This window comes from Aspergillus japonicus, assembly GCF_003184785.1.
Source record: "Aspergillus japonicus CBS 114.51 unplaced genomic scaffold BO86scaffold_22, whole genome shotgun sequence".
Lineage (NCBI taxonomy): Eukaryota > Fungi > Ascomycota > Eurotiomycetes > Eurotiales > Aspergillaceae > Aspergillus > Aspergillus japonicus.
Window position 1 is genome coordinate 374,809 of NW_020291659.1, and position 17,352 is coordinate 392,160.

The 17,352-nt window shown below is 55.0% G+C and overlaps 6 protein-coding genes across 6 annotated transcripts; 3 read left to right on the forward strand and 3 right to left on the reverse strand.

The window, feature by feature from the left end:
* Positions 1-66: 66 nt before the first annotated feature.
* BO86DRAFT_338584 (Golgi transport complex subunit COG3) lies at positions 67-2,739 on the reverse strand (the record flags this gene model as incomplete). The annotated part of the gene is made up of 4 exons (XM_025668994.1): positions 67-974; positions 1,043-2,062; positions 2,125-2,464; positions 2,531-2,739. The coding sequence occupies 4 exons, from the start codon at positions 2,737-2,739 to the stop codon at positions 90-92; spliced, it is 2,454 nt and encodes an 817-aa protein (XP_025528040.1). The 3' UTR covers positions 67-89.
* A 233-nt stretch (positions 2,740-2,972) lies between these two features.
* Positions 2,973-4,942, forward strand: BO86DRAFT_389147 (mitochondrial protein Fmp25). The gene has a single exon (XM_025672049.1). It carries the CDS (start codon positions 3,053-3,055, stop codon positions 4,781-4,783), a length of 1,731 nt encoding a protein of 576 aa, XP_025528041.1. The 5' UTR covers positions 2,973-3,052; the 3' UTR covers positions 4,784-4,942.
* Positions 4,943-5,078: 136 nt separating this feature from the next.
* BO86DRAFT_448121 (pyridoxal phosphate-dependent decarboxylase family protein) lies at positions 5,079-7,396 on the forward strand. The gene is made up of 2 exons (XM_025676625.1): positions 5,079-5,410; positions 5,536-7,396. Exons 1-2 carry the CDS (start codon positions 5,366-5,368, stop codon positions 7,147-7,149), a joined length of 1,659 nt encoding a protein of 552 aa, XP_025528042.1. The 5' UTR covers positions 5,079-5,365; the 3' UTR covers positions 7,150-7,396.
* A 17-nt stretch (positions 7,397-7,413) lies between these two features.
* BO86DRAFT_338591 (RINT-1 family protein) lies at positions 7,414-10,303 on the reverse strand. The gene is made up of 5 exons (XM_025668995.1): positions 10,115-10,303; positions 9,785-10,032; positions 9,423-9,728; positions 9,217-9,361; positions 7,414-9,160 (listed from the first exon to the last, which is right to left on the reverse strand). Exons 1-5 carry the CDS (start codon positions 10,262-10,264, stop codon positions 7,511-7,513), a joined length of 2,499 nt encoding a protein of 832 aa, XP_025528043.1. The 5' UTR covers positions 10,265-10,303; the 3' UTR covers positions 7,414-7,510.
* A 145-nt stretch (positions 10,304-10,448) lies between these two features.
* BO86DRAFT_89572 (putative DNA ligase I) lies at positions 10,449-13,112 on the forward strand. The gene has a single exon (XM_025677767.1). The coding sequence runs from the start codon at positions 10,529-10,531 to the stop codon at positions 13,040-13,042; it is 2,514 nt and encodes an 837-aa protein (XP_025528044.1). The 5' UTR covers positions 10,449-10,528; the 3' UTR covers positions 13,043-13,112.
* A 1,038-nt stretch (positions 13,113-14,150) lies between these two features.
* On the reverse strand, positions 14,151-15,640 carry BO86DRAFT_89582 (uncharacterized protein). The gene is made up of 2 exons (XM_025677768.1): positions 15,376-15,640; positions 14,151-15,287 (listed from the first exon to the last, which is right to left on the reverse strand). The coding sequence occupies exons 1-2, from the start codon at positions 15,433-15,435 to the stop codon at positions 14,277-14,279; spliced, it is 1,071 nt and encodes a 356-aa protein (XP_025528045.1). The 5' UTR covers positions 15,436-15,640; the 3' UTR covers positions 14,151-14,276.
* Between the last annotated feature and the right edge of the window lie 1,712 nt (positions 15,641-17,352).

Below are 17,352 nucleotides of genomic sequence, written 5' to 3' on the forward strand. Positions count from 1 at the left end.
TGTATACTTCCTAATAGAATTGGTGGCGGGTGACCATACTATGTGCCAAGAATGAGTATAAATATTTACAACTTCATCTGCCCCTCCGACTATTGATTCTGCAGTGAGCCCAGGCTCCCTGTCCGACTCGAAGCATTTCCATCACCGTCACCAACAGCATCATCGTCATCATTTACCCCCGAGATGCCCACTCGAAAGACGCCCTCACACCACTCCGCAAACGTATCCACATCCCAGACATCGTCCTCACGTCCCTTCCCCTTCCCCTTCCCTCTCACTCCTCCAGCCATCGATCCGCTTCGTCTCTCCTCGGCGACAAAGCGCTCCCAAAACTCCTCGTAAATCTGGATTACCCGATCTTGAACCGCCCCGACCAACGTCTCCCGCATCCGCAGATCATCCAGGTACTCCCCCAAGACGCGCCTCAGTCCCAGCACCTCAGTCTCGATGTTCCGACACGTTGGATAGATCCACTCCTCCGCCGCCTGTCTCTGCGCGGTGGCGGTGGCCACGAACTTCGCGGGCAGTGATGCGGTCATTGTGCTGGCAAACCCATTGATAAAGTCGTTGATCACGGTCCGGAGACGGCCATCCAGTTCGACTTTCGCGTCTAACATATTCTCGACCACGCGGGGCAGGAGACCATGGCCGACCAGGCGGACGAGGTTGCGCGGGTTGAAGAGGCCGCCGCGCTCTTCCCGGAGCTCCCAGAAGGTGTGCGTGAGACCAGAGAAGTCCAAAGAGGTTTCTGGGGCGACATACTCGATGTCGAAGGCGACGATTTGTTGTTTAAGGATGAGGAGATGGCTCATTAGGAAGAGTTGGCGGTGGGTTTCCAGACGAGTTGGGGGAGTAGGCGTTGCGGATTTGGGATTGCTTGTAGTGGTTGAGGGGGGAATGAGAGTGCTGGCATGGTGGAGGGAGAGGGTGGTTTGGTGGACGATTTGATGGGCGAGATCGTCAAAGACGGTCGACTGAGTATTTATTAGTAGGATGGCCTTTGATGATTGCAAGTCTCCGGGGGCAAAGAACGCGGACTTACGTTGACAAGCCGGTAAATGCGGCTCAGTAACCAAATGGCTTTACGAAGGGTTGGATACCACCCACTAAAGGCATTTGGAGTCTCAAGATCCCACTTCGCATCGGGGTCTGCGTCTGTGCTATCTTCGGTTTGTTTTGCGGACTTTTGGATGTTGACAATGGGCTCGGAAGCAATCTTGCGGCCGGAGATCTGGCCCTCCGTGACCGAGATCGAGAATTGCCGGTTGCGTGCCGGGTAATCCAGGTCTTCGGGACGGGGCTTGTACCGTTCAATCTCATCGCGGAGAAAAGCTTGAGCCCGGAAGACGAGGCGAGTCTGAACGTCTTCCAGAGCAGGTTGAATCAGAGTGGTGAAGTCGAGCTGATTGGCGTCCAGGGGCTGTTCTATCTCCTCATCCTGATCGAATAGGTATCGGGTCTGTAGCAGCGTGCAAAGCTGGCAAAGCTTGACTATCTTGTCCTCGTGAATGATCCTGGGCTGGAGGTGATCATACAAAGGTTCACAGATGGTTTCGAGGAAGTCGTAGAGCCCACCCTGACCATGGAACCACTCCCCCCATAATTCGAATTCGTCCAAGCAGACCCCGCGAATGTAGCTAATGCTCGCACGAGCGAAAGAAACCAGATCCTGTGACGAGGTAGGTGACTGCGCGATGTCGCTGAGATTTTTGCGGACCAGCGGGATCATCAATTTCCCGCGAGTCGCAGCGTAGTTGGCGTGAAGATCGTTGAGAAGGCTCTGGTACTCGGCCTCCGTGCCTTGGTCGGGATCCAACGGAGGCACGGCGCGTTTCTGGATCTCGAGGCCAATCTGTTTCAGCTCCGGTGCGCCGACCCGGAATTTCGCATATAGTAGGGTGGACATGGTTGTCTCATTGAGCTGTTTGTCGGCAATCTTCTTGGAGGCATCGGCGTAGATATCGCGTAGAGAAGTGACAAAGTGTGTTCGAATGAGAGTAAGGGCTCGAGTCATCAGGAGCCGATACCTGGAGCGGTACACGCTGGCCTCTTTTTGGTCGGTCTGAACAAGCAAAGCTGATTAGCACGGTGAGATAACAAGACCATGATACTGCATGTACTCACATGTACCTCCATGTAGTCCAAGCATTCGTCGAGCCGTCTGAGCATATCCGAGAACTCTTGCCCGCGCACAGTATTTCCAGCACCCGGAGCATTAAGCCGCCTCGAAGCCGGATCGAGAAATTCATAGTACTGCAGATTATCCTGAATATCCGTAGCTAGTTCTAGGTCGTGCTTCTGCGCGGAGAGAAGCCCTTCACACTGCTTCTGGAAATTGGACGTCTGCGACTCCACAGCCTTGAAGTCATTGGACAGGTTGGTGAGAAGGTTTAGGGTCGAAGATGTATCCGATAATAAGGCATCTAGATGGGACTTGGACAGTTGAAGCTCCTGTAAACATGCTCTGAAAGCAAAGGCAGGTCAGCATTTATCAGGGGCTTTGTCGGCGGCGGCTTGTTGCGCGACTTACTGATACTCATCGTAGCTGGCCTCAAGCAAATTATCCTCAACATCGTTATACCATTGCGCAAACTCCAGCTCATTTTTGATGTCGGTGAAAGATTCCAGGCCATCCGGAATGGTTTCATGCTCGTCAATCACCTTGGCCTTGATATCTACCGGCGGTCCAGACGGGGCAGTCTGGCGACGACTTCGCTGACCCGCAGCTTGTTGGCGCATTGTCTCTCACGAGAGGAGACTGATCAGAAGTATATGACGGTACTTGTGCCTGGTTCTGAGCGCCCAATTCAAGCAGGAGGCAGTCCGGTCAGCACCCCGCGAGCCGTTCCACACATGGTGGTTGTAAACACGCCGCAACCTCGGTGGCTTCAATGCGCCGCTATTCTGCCGCTACCTTCCGCTTACGGTATCTGACGCAACAACCATTCACAATTAATCTTTTGGAGCTTTCCCTTTGAGCTTTCTCGTAAGCACAGACCAGTCAATCTGGACACTTTGATTGTATGAACCTATCATAGGTGTTGTGAACATTATGTGGACATCTCGGGGACGGCAATCAGCGACTAGCCTCGCCGTTCAAGCGTCTCGTCGCCTGGCAAGGGACAGTCGAGCTGTTGGAGCTCCTTGGCGGCGATTGTATGCCAGCAGTGGCAACAACCAGGGATCTTCCTCCCACTGGTTTCGGAACTCGCTGGGGGTGGCAACCTTAGGTACTGCTGGGTACCTGGGCTATGAGTACGCCACGTCCAAGGGCAATGAACTCGAAACCCCAGTAGAACAAGTGAAGGATCTCACAAACGCCACCCAAGACTTCGGCTCGCAATTTGCGCAGAAGAAACGGAGTGTGAAGAGTCCCGGGGTCTATGTCTGGGGCAACAATGCCTACAAAGTAGTCGATCCGGGATCGAAAGACTCGGTGGTGAAGACTCCGCGGAAGCTTTCTTACTTCGACGGCCAGGTCCTCAGAGACCTCAAGCTTGGCGAGACGTCCGGCGCGGCCATCACTGAGACTGGCGATTTGGTGCAATGGGGCAAGGGCTTTTCGGAGACCGACTTCAAGCCTACGACGACCCTGACTGGCAAGAACCTTACCTCGCTTTGCATGTCCAATGATCGCCTCATCACCTTATCGTCGGATGGCACTGTCTATTCGATCCCGATTGCCAAGGCAGACCAACTAGGAGGCCACAAGCCCAGCGAGGGTTCCTGGGTGCCTTTCTGGTCTGGATCGGCTAGTATGAGCTATCGCAAGCTGCAACCCAGCTTGAGGCTGGGTGAACGGGTCACCGCTGTTACCGGCGGAATCGACCATGCTCTGCTTCTTACTAGCTCGGGCCGCGTCTTCTCAGTTGCATCTTCGTCGGAAAACTATCCGTCCTTCGGTCAACTTGGTGTACCTGGGTTGAAGTGGGCGAATCGGCCTAAGGGGCCGGTGGATATGTGCCACGAGGTCAGCGCTCTGAAGGGATCTAGGATCATCCAGGTGGCGGCCGGCGACTATCACTCGATGGCCCTCGACGACCACGGCAATGTGTATGCCTTCGGTGATAACTCTTTCGGTCAGTTGGGAATGGAATTCGACCCGTCATTCCCGTACTGCGATGCACCCATCATGGTGCCGATCAGGAGACTATACCGGGGCCCATACGTTCCCAAGGCAACTCGGATTGCGGCCGGCGGCGCCAATAGCTTCATCGCTGTGGACGCACAGCGCGTATTGGGTTCAAATGAGAACCCTTCAACCGTTCGCGACCTGGGCCGTGTTACAGTGGATGTCTGGACGTGTGGACGGGGCATTTGGGGTGCCTTGGGTAACGGTAAATGGACTCATATCCAGGACTCCCTTACGAAGGTGAAGCCCCTGAGTGGGCTGTTCGAATACGATGAGCGCCTGAAGGGACTCGCCCCCATCCGCCTGCGGGATATCTCCGTAGGTACGACACATGTCTCGGCGGTGATGGACAACAACACGCAGATGGACGCAGCTCCTACGGATTCCTTGGATGAAACGAATGCCTGGGGCTACGATGTTCTTTGGTGGGGAGGCAACGAGCACTTCCAACTCGGCACCGGCAGGCGTAGCAACTCGTCCAAGCCGATCTATATCAATGCACCTGCTGAGGGCAAGAAAGAAGCTGAGAAGCAGGATGCACGGCTTCAGATAATGCCTCGTCACAAGAGCAAGGTCGGCCGTCGCACGGTGAACATGGAACAACGGGTGGAGTGCGGACGACACATCTCGGCGATCTATTCTGGGGTATAATTTATTGTTTCGTTGCAGGATATGAAAATAACCACGGGTGGCAAAAGGCAGAGGCAGTCATCTAAATTGTACAATATTAGGTAGTTAGTTCTGTGGGATTCGGTTGGGAAAAGCAAGCCGGTGTGAAGCTATTGAAATATTGAGGTATTTTCTGGTCAACGTCAATGTGCAGACAGGAGCAGTTGAGCCGAGGTTACACCAATAAACCAACATCTGCAGCAGATAAGTAACAGAGATAAGTACTAGTCTAGCAGTAACAACGACAGTCCCAATCCCGCACCATGCAGGAGACTCACCCGATTCAATTTACCCTGCCTGTCAAAACTCCGCAGAAAAAGAACCCCAGGGTCTCTCTGTCTGGGGGACTTGGATCCATCCATGATGTCAAAAACCCGGGATTTGTCGCCATTCCGGGACTGTCTGTGGATCCGCAAACGGTTATTCCCATTCGAGCGCTGTTGCTTGGCTCCACGAATTTCCCAATTGACCTTCAAGTTTTTTAAATTGCGGACAACCCTTAGCTTCATCTGACGCCGATATAACAATATATACTAGTCTCAGGCTTGGTACGTTCACATATCGATGGCTGCTTCATCGCCAGCAGATCGCGCGGAGGAGGTCAAGAGTGTGAGTCATGAGTCCCTTCGTTCACTTCTCATCCCATTGTCGCATTCCAGCGGGGAGGGGATCATCGACATGCCTAGCTTACTATTCGTCGAATCAAGACTAACCATTGATCGCATCTACTCCAGCTCTTGAGCGCAGTCGAAGACCTCCTGATCCCCTTCATCCGCAGTGCGGATCTGGACCCTCTCGCCTCCAAGGAATCTCTCGCCCCGAACGACGACGACGAAAATGGCTCATCGCTCGTCGAGCACAAAAGACCCGAGGAGCTGCAGCGATTACTCCAGCTGAGCCTGCCGCAGGAAGGCGCTGGCCAAGACGGTCTGGTGGACGTCCTGCGCCAGGTGCTCCGCTACTCGGTCAACACCTGGCACCAGGGCTTCCTGGACAAGCTGTACGCCTCGACCAACGCGCCCGGCGTGGCGTCGGAGCTCATCCTGGCCGCGCTCAACACCAACGTACACGTCTACCAGGTGTCGCCGGCCCTGACCGTTATTGAGAAGTACACGGGCCAGCGACTGGCGTCGCTGTTCGGGCTGACGGGGCCCCGCGCCGGCGGCATCTCGGTGCAGGGGGGGTCGGCGTCGAACACGACCTCGATCGTGATCGCGCGCAACAACCTGTACCCGGACACGAAGCGCGACGGCAACGGGGCGTACCGGTTCGTGCTGTTCACCAGTGCGCACGGGCACTACAGCATCGAGAAGGCGGCGCAGATGCTGGGGCTGGGCAGTGGCGCCGTGTGGGCGGTGCCCGTCGACCGGCAGGGCCGCATGGTCCCCGCGGAGCTGGAGCGGCTGATCCAGCAGGCGCTGGCCGAGGGCCGCACCCCGTTCTACGTCAACGCGACGGCCGGCACGACGGTGCTGGGGTCGTTCGACCCGTTCGCCGAGATCGCCGCCCTGTGCCGGCGGTACCGGCTCTGGCTGCACGTCGACGGCTCGTGGGGCGGCTCCTTCATCTTCTCCGCCGCGCAGCGCCACAAGCTGGCCGGCGCCGAGCTCGCCGACAGCATCGCCATCAACCCGCACAAGATGCTGGGCGTCCCCGTCACCTGCTCCTTCCTCCTGGCCGCCGACCTGCGCCGCTTCCACCGCGCCAACACCCTCCCCGCCGGCTACCTCTTCCACAACCCGGACACGGCGGCCGAGTCGTCGGAAAGCTCTGCCTCGGAAGAAGAAGAAGAAGTGGAGGTTGACTCCCCCGAGGTCTGGGACCTGGCCGACCTGACCCTCCAGTGCGGCCGCCGCGCCGACTCGCTCAAGCTCTTCCTGGGCTGGACCTACTACGGCACCGCCGGCTACGAGCGCCAGATCGACTCCGCCTGCGCCGTCGCCGCCCACCTCGCCACCCTCGTCCAGCACAACGACAACTTCATCCTCGTCAGTGAGAACCCCACCCCGTGCCTGCAGGTCTGTTTCTACTACGCGCCCGGCCGGCAGATGGTCTACCCGCGCGGGTCGGTGTCGACGACGACGACGACAACGGCCGAAGCCGAGGCAGAGAGGGCCAAGGCCAACAGCAAGGTCACGGAGCAGGTGACGCATGCGATCGTGCGCAAGGGGTTCATGGTCGACTTCGCCCCGCCCAGTGGCGACGAGGAGGCCGTCGGCGACGGCAAGTTCTTCCGCTGCGTGGTCAACGTGCAGACCGCCAAGGAGACGGTCGAGGCGCTGCTCCGGGCCATCGAGGAGGTCGGCCCGGCCGTTGTCGAGAAGTTGAAGGCCCAGCAGGGTCGCTAGATAGAGCCCGGGCCGAGTTGCCGTAGCGGATCTCCCGTAGAACGGGGTTACGGGTTTGTCGTACATGGCAAAAAGTTCCAATCCACCTCGGGGGGTAGGGTCAGTTGGGCTGTAGTTTGAGTGCATCATTCTACAGTCTAGTTGGTGTCTCTCTCCAGTGGCTGTATATGGGTGTGGGCCTTTAAGGAAGGATAACAAAACAAAAACTAATAGAATAGAAAGATAGAGATTATAATGTCGCAACAAGACGCTTGTCAATAGGTTCACAATACGTTCAATGGATATCTTATGAGTTCAAAGTACTTCACCGGCCCACAATATGCACAACGGGGATAGGGCGCCCTATTATGCTCAAGCACTACTAGTTACCAATCTCAGCTCGCCGCTCCAAGACACTTCGAGCCTCCGCTTCCGTCAACGAATCAATCCCAAGCTCGCCCAGAACTTCCCTCGCGCTCTCATTGTCCTTGAAAAGCCGTTTTTCGACCTCCCAGAGCCCGGCTGGAGCGTGAGCGCCCGCTTCCGTGGGTTCATCCTCGGTCGGATCTGTGGCGCCATCCAGAGACGTTGGCTCCGTCGTACTCAGCCCTAGCAGTAGAAGTGCCTCACTTAACTTCTTCAGCACTTTCTTAGAGCCGCCAGACTGGCTCGCTGCGCCTAACGCGACATCAACCACACTGCCGAGATGGTCCATGTCGCTGATGAATTGCAGGGCCCCGGACGCTGAGAAAGTGTTTCTCATTAGGATGCTGCTCCACATAAACGTCTGAATCGCGAGAAGAACCTGCCGGGTAATACGGCGCAGGGGGGCAAATCCCAGGGCGCGGGAGAGGAAGGATAGCTCAGCGGAGATGGTACGCAGGACAGGGGCTAGGTCGGACGTGGGCGGCAGAGGGGCACCGTTAGGAGCCGGCGTTGTGGCTGCCAGGGTTGTCCAGGTAGAAACGCGGGAATACGGCTTCAGAGCGGAGCGCACATTTGATGTCAGTGTGGAAGTGATGATCGACTCGGAGCGGAGTCGTAGACGACGGTATGCGGAAGCAGTCTCGTCAAATAAGGCGCCTTCGGAGGCTGTGCCTTGATCGTTGTTGTGCGTGTTGCTGTTGTTCACGGCCTGGGAAGTGCGCGAAGCAACGTCTGCGATAGACATTGAGCCCGCCACGTTCTTGCCCCCGTCCTTATTCAGCCTGACGCGCTCTTGGAGCTCAGTCCAGAGCTCCACGAAGAATACTTCGTTACTCCAATCTTCCATCTTCTTCTCAAGCCACTCCGCGCTCCCAAAGACTCTACAAAGCCGTTCAAGTCCAGCCACACCTTCGACACTAGCTTGTCCATCCGAGCCCTGCACGGTCCGACCGATAGCTGAGGTCATTGCGAGGTATGCCTCCAAAGCGGACTGTAGGCGTTCGTGGAATTGGTCGAAGATGGTGATCTGGATGTCGATGAGGAAGCGAAGCTTCTGACTAAACGACGATAGATGCTGGTAGCGCTCAGTGATTGTTTCAAGGAGGTCATTGACACGGATCGCGGCCTTGGTCGGTTTCGTTGACGATATCTCGACACCATCGTAGTCGATATGTCCACTGTCTGGTGCGTCCACGATCTCTCTGTAGCGAGCTAACGCGAAGTCCTTCTCAACTTGCAGCCAGCGATCAAACCAGCCCTGCTTGGTCAGGACCTCCCACGTCACACCTTTCCAGTCCCCAGCGACGTAGGGATCCGGCAGGTAGTTCCAGGATTCGCGGACCTCGCTGTCAAACGTCATCAATTCATGCACGAAATGGCTCAGGAGTTGTGGGTGTGTGGATATTTGAGGCATGAAGGTAGCTATCTTGTTCCGCAACACAGGCAAGAGTGCTGTAATGAAAGCATGAGAGGCATCATAGAAGTTCCACTCAAGGTCGTTTCCGACCCGTTTGGCCTTTTCATCGAAGATAGGCTGTAAGAATGAGGCGAAGAAACTTCCGAAGTTGTTCATCAAATCCGTGATATGAGCTAAAAAGTATTCCGGCTGCGACTCTTTAGACTCTTGGCATTCAAAACGGGATCGTACGGGATAATGCGTACCTTGTCCAGCCTGTTCGTCGGCTTATCTCCACTGAAGTGGTATTTAAACCGAAGTTCTAGCGGATGCACCATTACCTCAAGCGGCAACAGCACCGGGGGCTCAGCGCAGTGATGCTCAGGCACAGAAGCGCGGCCAGTAAGCTCCCTGTACCATATGTGTTAGAGCATCAAGTGCTTTCTGCAACAATAATCTAAGAATGGCGTACGGTATCTGCAAGTCGAGAAGCAATCCGACGTTCTCCCTCCACTCCAGTTGTACATCATCCGGGAACTGTAAGTCTTTCGAAGGCCACTTCATGCGGTCCATCGTTCCTTGCAGCCGCTGCGAGAAATGGCTCTTCATTTGCTCTCTGAGCGCCGAAACCAACTTTCCCACATAATCGACCAAGTGAGGGGCGGCCCCTTCTGCTGCCGGCTGGGCCTCATGCAATGATCGAGAAATGTCGCGAAGCCTAGTGTATGATTGAATCGCCGACCTGGGGTCACTTCCGGTGTCCTTCAAGGCTTGCTGGCTGTATCCAAATTTAGCAGTCGAAGCACAGAAGGCAATTTAAAGCTATTTCCCCACCTTAACTCCTCCGCTTCCTTCAACACAGTCATGTAGCCCCTAGAGATTTCAAGCCTACGCAGCTTTTCGATGCTAGCCTCGAACCGTTTAGCCGCGTCATCGCTAGAGTCGGACCCAGTGATTGTTTTCAGGCGTCTGTCAATATCCTCTTGCTGCACGTTGAATGCTTCGGCTCGCTGGCGAGTAGCTTCGGCGTGATCGTTGGAGGCCTTGGTGGCATTGGAAAGAGCTTCTTGTGCTTCGGCTAGCTATTTGGATCCTTTGTTAGCAAAGTGAAAGGCAAGGCGAAGTAAAGTGCGGCCGTTGAAGCAAAGGGCTAAGCAAATGTACCTGCTTGCGTTGCAGCTCATGCTGGGCTCGTAAACTCGACAACAAGGAGTCGAGGCTCTCTAGATCAGCAGAGACCTGGAGTTTATCGTTCAAATAATCTTCCACCCTTGTCCTCTCATGCGACGACAGGGCAGACGCAGAAGTGGCCATTGTTCGCGGGGTGAGATATTGTTGTTGGAGAAGTTGGCGGGGGGAAAAAGCACAGCGTGGAGTCGCAAGTGGACGGCCGCTACGGTGTCTCCAACGGAGAAAGCGGCGGGAAGCTCTGGACTTCCCGCTGCCCGTTCCGTCCAACCAACGTCATCGTTTCCCTCCCGTAGCTCCAAGACACTACCTAGTAGGTATGAAGCACGTTGCAGCACCTCAAACTCAATGGCTTGTGCTTGACAAGACCTTTGCCCTCAGCTTAACGTGATGGCCAGTCCGGCGAAAAAGCGTAAGAGGGATGACCTCGAATCCTCCGCTCAGCGCAACCGGAGCATAGCGTCATTCTTCCAAGGTCAAGCCAGCAAGCAGGCGGAGAAGACCCAGCGAGCATTGCAGACTCCAGCTGAGGTTGAAACCTCAGATGAACAGACTCTATCTGACGAGGCTCTTGCGCGCAAGCTTCAGGCTGAGTGGGACCAAGAGATAGTCGCTCCAACATCGCAGGTCGATACTCCCACTAGCGAGCCTACACCGGCGCCGGCGCCTCCGCCTCTAGACTCGGAGGTTACCGACCTGAAGCCAGCCACTGGAGAAAGTAAAGGCATACTCTCTCTTCAATCATCGTCGGGAACGGAGGATACGGTTTCTCTGGCTGTCCCGTTCGACCAGAGCCCCATCACATTCGACGCGGGCAAATATGTGCAGGAGCTGAAGGGCCACTGGGCCGCGCAGGGAGGCGACGCTACATACGCGCTTCTCACCAGAGCGTTCGTCCTTGCGAACGCAACAACCAGTCGTATCAAGATTGTGGATACTCTAGTCAACTTCCTTCGTGTCTTGATTGAGGGCGACCCTTCGAGCGTTCTTCCCGCAGTCTGGCTTGCGACGAATTCCATTTCGCCACCATACGATGAGATAGAGCTAGGCCTAGGCGGTTCCTCGATCTCTAAGGCTTTAAAGAAGGTTTATGGCCTTAACAGCCAGGGTCTCAAGTCCCTTTACGACAAGCACGGCGACGCGGGCGATGTGGCCTTCGAGGCCAAGAAGAGGCAGAGCTTCACCCTGATGAAGCCCAAGCCACTGAGGATCAAGGGTGTGTACCAAGCTCTCAAAAAAATTGCTCTAAGTAAAGGAAGTGGAAGCCAGGAGGCCAAGCAGAGGATAGTCGAAAAGCTGCTGCAGGACGCTCGTGGTGCAGAAGAGAGCCGATACATTGTCAGAACACTTGTCCAGAATCTGCGCATCGGGGCCGTCAAGACGACAATGCTTATTGCGCTGGCCCGAGCCTTCTTATACTCCAAACCAGAGGGTGCTGATTTCTCTGTCCAATCTCAACGGGATATGGCACGGTTGAAGAAAGAAGAACTCGCGGAGGTCTACAGCAATGCAGAGGAAATCGTCAAGGCCTCCTATGCTCGACATCCGAGCTATGATGATCTCGTACCATGTTTACTCGAAAGTGGTGTGACAGAGGAACTCCTCGTGCGCTGCGGACTACAATTACACATCCCCCTCAGGCCGATGCTGGGCAGCATCACGCGCGATCTATCAGACATGTTAACTAAACTACAAGGGCGAGACTTCGCCTGCGAGTACAAATACGACGGGCAGCGCGCCCAGGTTCATTGCGATGAGGCGGGTAAGGTGTCCGTTTTCTCTCGCCATCTGGAGAATATGACCGAGAAATACCCGGATCTCGTGTCTCTCGTGCCCCAGATCCGGGGCGAAGGAGTGTCCAGCTTCATCTTGGAGGGCGAGGTGGTTGCAGTCGATCAGGACACGGGCGATCTGCAAGCCTTTCAGATCCTCACCAACCGCGCGAAAAAGAACGTCGATATAGGAGCCATCAAAGTGAACGTGTGCTTGTTCGCTTTCGACCTGATGTACCTGAACGGACAGCCACTATTAGACCGCTCATTTCGCGAGCGTAGAGAGCTCTTGCGGAGTCTATTTGTTGAAGTGCCCAAACGGTTCACCTGGGTCAAGAGTCTAGACGCGGTATCCGCCGACTCCGAGGCCGTCCTCGAATTCTTCAAAAGCGCCACCGACATCAAATGCGAAGGGATCATGGTCAAGGTGCTCGACAACGTCCTCAAATCGGGCCTTGAGCCAAACGGCACCACTGCGCCTCCTGACCCCGCCCCTAGCGGGAAGCCCGACTCCAAATCCTCTTCTACATCCAAAGCGGGCGGGGGACGACGCAAAGCCCTCCTATCGACCTACGAGCCCGACAAGCGCCTGGAATCCTGGCTCAAGGTCAAGAAGGACTACAGCACCTCCTCCGAGACGCTGGACCTGATTCCCGTCGCCGGCTGGCACGGCAACGGCCGCAAGGCGAAGTGGTGGTCGCCGATCCTGCTCGCGGTCCGCAACCCGGAGACGGGCGGCCTCGAGGCCGTCACCAAGTGCATGTCCGGCTTCACCGACAAGTTCTACCAGGCGAACAAGGACAAGTACGCCGAGGGGTCCCCGAACGTGATCTCGCGGCCCGGCTACGTCGAGTACTACGGCGCCCCGGACGTCTGGTTCGAGCCGCAGGAGGTCTGGGAGATGGCCTTCGCGGACATCACCCTCAGCCCCACGTACCCGGCCGCCATCGGCCTGGTGAGCGAGGAACGCGGCCTCAGTCTGCGGTTCCCGCGCTTCCTCAAGGTGCGCGAGGACAAGTCCATCGACGAGGCGACCACCTCGGATTACTTGGCGTATCTGTGGCGGAAGCAGTCCGAGAAGAGTAAATTGGAGGGGGAGCCGCCCGCACCAGCGGATGATGCTGATGAGTAGAGATTCAGCTTTTATGCATGATCTAGAGTATTCACCCAGCTACTTGGTATACATGAGACAACAACTTCCCGTCTTGGATATGAATATCTACGAGTTCTCTCCACACGACCAATACAATCGACAACCCCCTCCCCCTCTCCTAGATAGCCAGCCAAAATACCCAGACCAATCAGACATCAAGCGCATATACTCCATAGATAGCTCCCACCAATTCCCTAATTTACCCCCGAACCTCCCCTCCCATCTTTTCCCAGAAGTACTCAGCCCAAAAAAAAAAAAAGATCCAAGTAAACCCAGATACCACGTGCCAGGAAAGACCGCCGATCCCCAACCGGCCCTAAACCCAACCAAGCGAAAAACCCGCCGACCGCCCGACGGGGCCTAAGGCTAGCAGCATACCTAAGCATCCATTAACCCCGAAATGGCTTAGCGCCAACGCGAAATCAACACGACAAGCTCGGGCCCGTAACGCGTTTGCGGTTGACGCGTTGATTACTTTTTTTTTTCTCGGTTGGTTCCCTCCTTCCATGCCCGCCCGCGGCCTTTCTTTGCTCCCCCCCCCCAACAACACCGAGGCAACGCGTCGCCTACGAATACGATGCTCGGCTAAAAAGGACATCTGCGTAGACGTCATTCGATTTCTTTGGGGGGGGAGGGGGGCCTGAATGTGGGGGCTTTTAGTGGGTGCCTCCGTCTCGTCTTGTGTTTTGTCGGTTTTTCATTAATGTGTGCGGAGGGGTCATGGATACGTCATCGATCTTCTACTTGGATATCTTCCTCTGCATTGCCTATCGGATTCATCAGTCTGGGAATTTCCGTGTCTGGCATGCGATAAAGAGTTTATTTTTCTTTGAAAGATTGAATGGTTCATGGTTTGTAGATATGATGGAAGGCAATAGTATCCAGTGGGAGCCATGGTAAGGAAGGTCGAATATTTACCGATCGGTGGGTCACATGATTTTCGCACACAAAGGAAAAGCATAACCAGGATCCCTCAATCGCGACATAAAGAAGACATGGTACGGACATCAGGATGTTGTTTCAGACATTTGTAGCCCGGTATTGTTTCATGAGATAGGAAGGGGGATATGGAAGGAGATAAGGAGCAACACGGAAAGGGGGTATGAGACTAGGACAAAAATAGGGAAATGTGCACATAACAGTCATCAAGAGTCGTAAGTATTAAGCCCGGGTTGCATCCACAGTTAAAGCGGGCATCCAGTAGGCGATTGGGCTACGGTCGCAACTCCTCCCCGAGTTGCAAAACAGTCGTCGGCCCTTTGGAGCGGATTTTGGGGCTATCCGTCCCTGGTGGCAGCAAGCTGTCCAGGTTGGAGCGCCTGCGGTCTTTATTGGCCAGGGGAGTCCTTGACGGGCCCCCTGGCGTGCGGCCGCCCCAAGCTGGCTGTGCTGGACTGGGTGTCACGTTCACAAAATCAGCAAAATTGAATTGTTGATTGGGCGTGCCGAAATTGGGAAAGACACCACCCCCGAGGGTTGGAGTCAGCGATGGTAGGACGGCATGCTGGCTGGGAGGTGTCGAAGGAGGAAAATCCCGGGCCTGGGGCTTGCTGACACTGGCTGGCGTAGGAGAGTTGGCAAGGTATAAAAGCAGATCTGCCCCGTCCTCATGGCGTAGATTTCGTTCGTTGCGGGACAGACGGGTGTGCTTGGGAGGGGGGGTGCGCGGGGGGGAGGAGCCCACCATGGAGCTTACAGCCTGGAAGCTGTGGACGGGAAGATCTGGATCGTTATCGTCTTCAGACGGCGGAGGATATGCCGGCGATGAATATTCTGGGATTGTAGCTGAATCGGGCATGAAAGGGAGGTGGAGCTGCCGGCCTGCTCGGTGTCGGTTGAACCCGGGAGACGATTCAGGCAGATGATATGAAGCCTTCCAGGAAACTCGAGGTGCTTTGACAGTTTGCTCTGTGATTGAGTCCGATCGTAGACGTTTCCGACTGGCCGACAACATCGGCTGCATCACTCGAGAGTCGAAGGTTGCTGCATGCTTGTTGCGGGACGACCTGGGCAGCTCCTTGGAATAGGACGGATTCGGCAAGGGCGGCGGAGTCAAAGGCGTCTCACTACGACCGTGGGAAATGTCTGACGAGGAATCCGATGGTTTGTCACTGCCCAACGAAGCCTGTCTTCCTCCGTTGACGATGGGGTCGATAGCATGGAGTCGACCATTTTGGTACTTGACCTTGGCGAGGCCTAGACGATCTTGGAGGTTGAGGGACACCTACACTCACAAAGAAGCATTCCGTTAGTTGGTGTCTGCATCATGATGGAAAGGAGCCGCCCAACAATGGGAAAAGTGAATCACATACTTGGGCAATGTCAATTTTTCGAATCGTTCGCTCAGCGGTGGGCGGATGAGTGAGGGCCATTGTTCCGTAGTAGTCTTGACAACAGCAGATGCACCGGGGATTTGCTTGCAGGAAACAGGATTGGATGGGCGTGGTCACAGACCACTCGGAGGCTAGTGAGGATGGAGAGAGAGAGAGCCTGGAGTGATGACAGCAGAAAGACAGGCCCCCCAGGTAGGTATCGTTCAAAGCAAGGCCGGCCTTGTGACAGAGTTTCAAGCCGGAAGAAGCAAGGCTGGGCTGAGGAGTGGAAGACTGGGAAGTCTGGAAGTCTGGAAGTAGAAGAAGAGGGGACGAAGGGCTGAAAGAACAAGCAAAAGATGGAACCCAATTGGAGGAAGATCGATCGTGTAAAGCCCAGAGAAGTTTAGTCGGTTTCGATGTCGAAGTTGGTTTAGTGAGGAAGTTTAGTCCGGGTTGGTTCAATCGGAGTCAGCACCAACAAGGAGCTGAGAAGTGGATGGGTGGATGGATGAAAGGACTTCTAGAAGCTGCAAAGCTTTTTGTTGACGGGCCAATTAATGGAAATTCAATCGAATGGATGATTGAATGTAGTCGCTGTTCAAGGTGAGAAATTTGCACTGGAAGGCCTCTGGAGTCCACCGTTCTGTGTCGAAAATTCAAAGGGAGGGAAAAAGAGAGGTTTTTTTGGAGAGCGGGTGGATAAGCGCCATTCATCCTCCATCCTCCCAAAGCATCCCTTGGCTCGGCCTGGCAACGGAGAACTTATAACACAACCATCACCGTCAGCCAGCAAGTCTCTCGTACCTACAATCAACAAGAACACTGACTGGCATCTTTGACTACTAACTGTCTACATTGAACAACACTGGAAGAATCACCGCTGGTTTAACAATTATACTACATTACTGGGCCTCACTACTGATTGAATTCATTCTCCCTACCAAGAACTGCCCTTTCGAAGCACTACTGAAACCCGATGTCAATCTCTGAAGCAACGAGTGAGGACATTTGGTCCATCCATAGCCAATGGTACAGTACCCGTTGCCACTATTGGAATGTTCCAGGACTGCAGTCGTCGCCAATCTGATCGGTTCGATATGCTGAAAGAAAATCTTCCGATCTCTCTATCCATCCATTCCAGCTCCTCCCTTCGTTCTCCCGCCGCCTGCCTAGATACTCACTGTACTAGGTGTCCAGCTGTCAACTCCGGGCTGCAGGCCCTCTGCTTGACCGGGGCAATTGACCATAACACATTATGCTTATGCGTCGATGCCAGATCCGAGGGGGTTCATATGCCCTGCGCTCGGTTCAGAGCATAGCCATGTATCAACATGTTTGGTCCCGACAGATCTAGAGCATTTGCCCGTCCCCTCCGTACAACGGAAGGGTCCGTAGAAGAGATCGGAGGGTCTGGAACTCGGAAAGCCCCTTCTGATACACAGACCAGAAAAAAAACAATCTGTAGCATCTATCATGGTGGCTGCTCACTCCCCCGACGGGTCCCACTGTCCGGCATCTGTGGTTGAATTCGATATCCAACATGTAGGACTCCGCGCAGTGACACCCAACATTCTTCCCCGATTCTTATTCTTATTCTTGTCCCCGGAAATGTTCTTGCGCCATTGCGGGTTATCCGCAGGCGGAGAATTTCTCTGCTAGTAACTATGGATGAGGAGGTCTCATACCAGAAGGGTTTTGCTGGGGCTCCGGAATATGAATCGTCTCAAACAAAAAAGCAGGGTTAAGGCTGATGGAGACACCTGGGGACTAGGGTGGTGGTGGAGTGCACCCTGTTGTGCTGCAACGATCTATCAGGTCGAGCCCTCACGGCAAAGCCCACCAGGGAGGGTCCCAGACAAGAAGAGCTACGATGGACGTACTCGCAAAGCAAACGAGGAGAAAGATTATGGAGTTACGGGGGCACAGCCGCTGGGATCACAATGAGAGAGAAACAAGGAACTTCCGAAACATGAC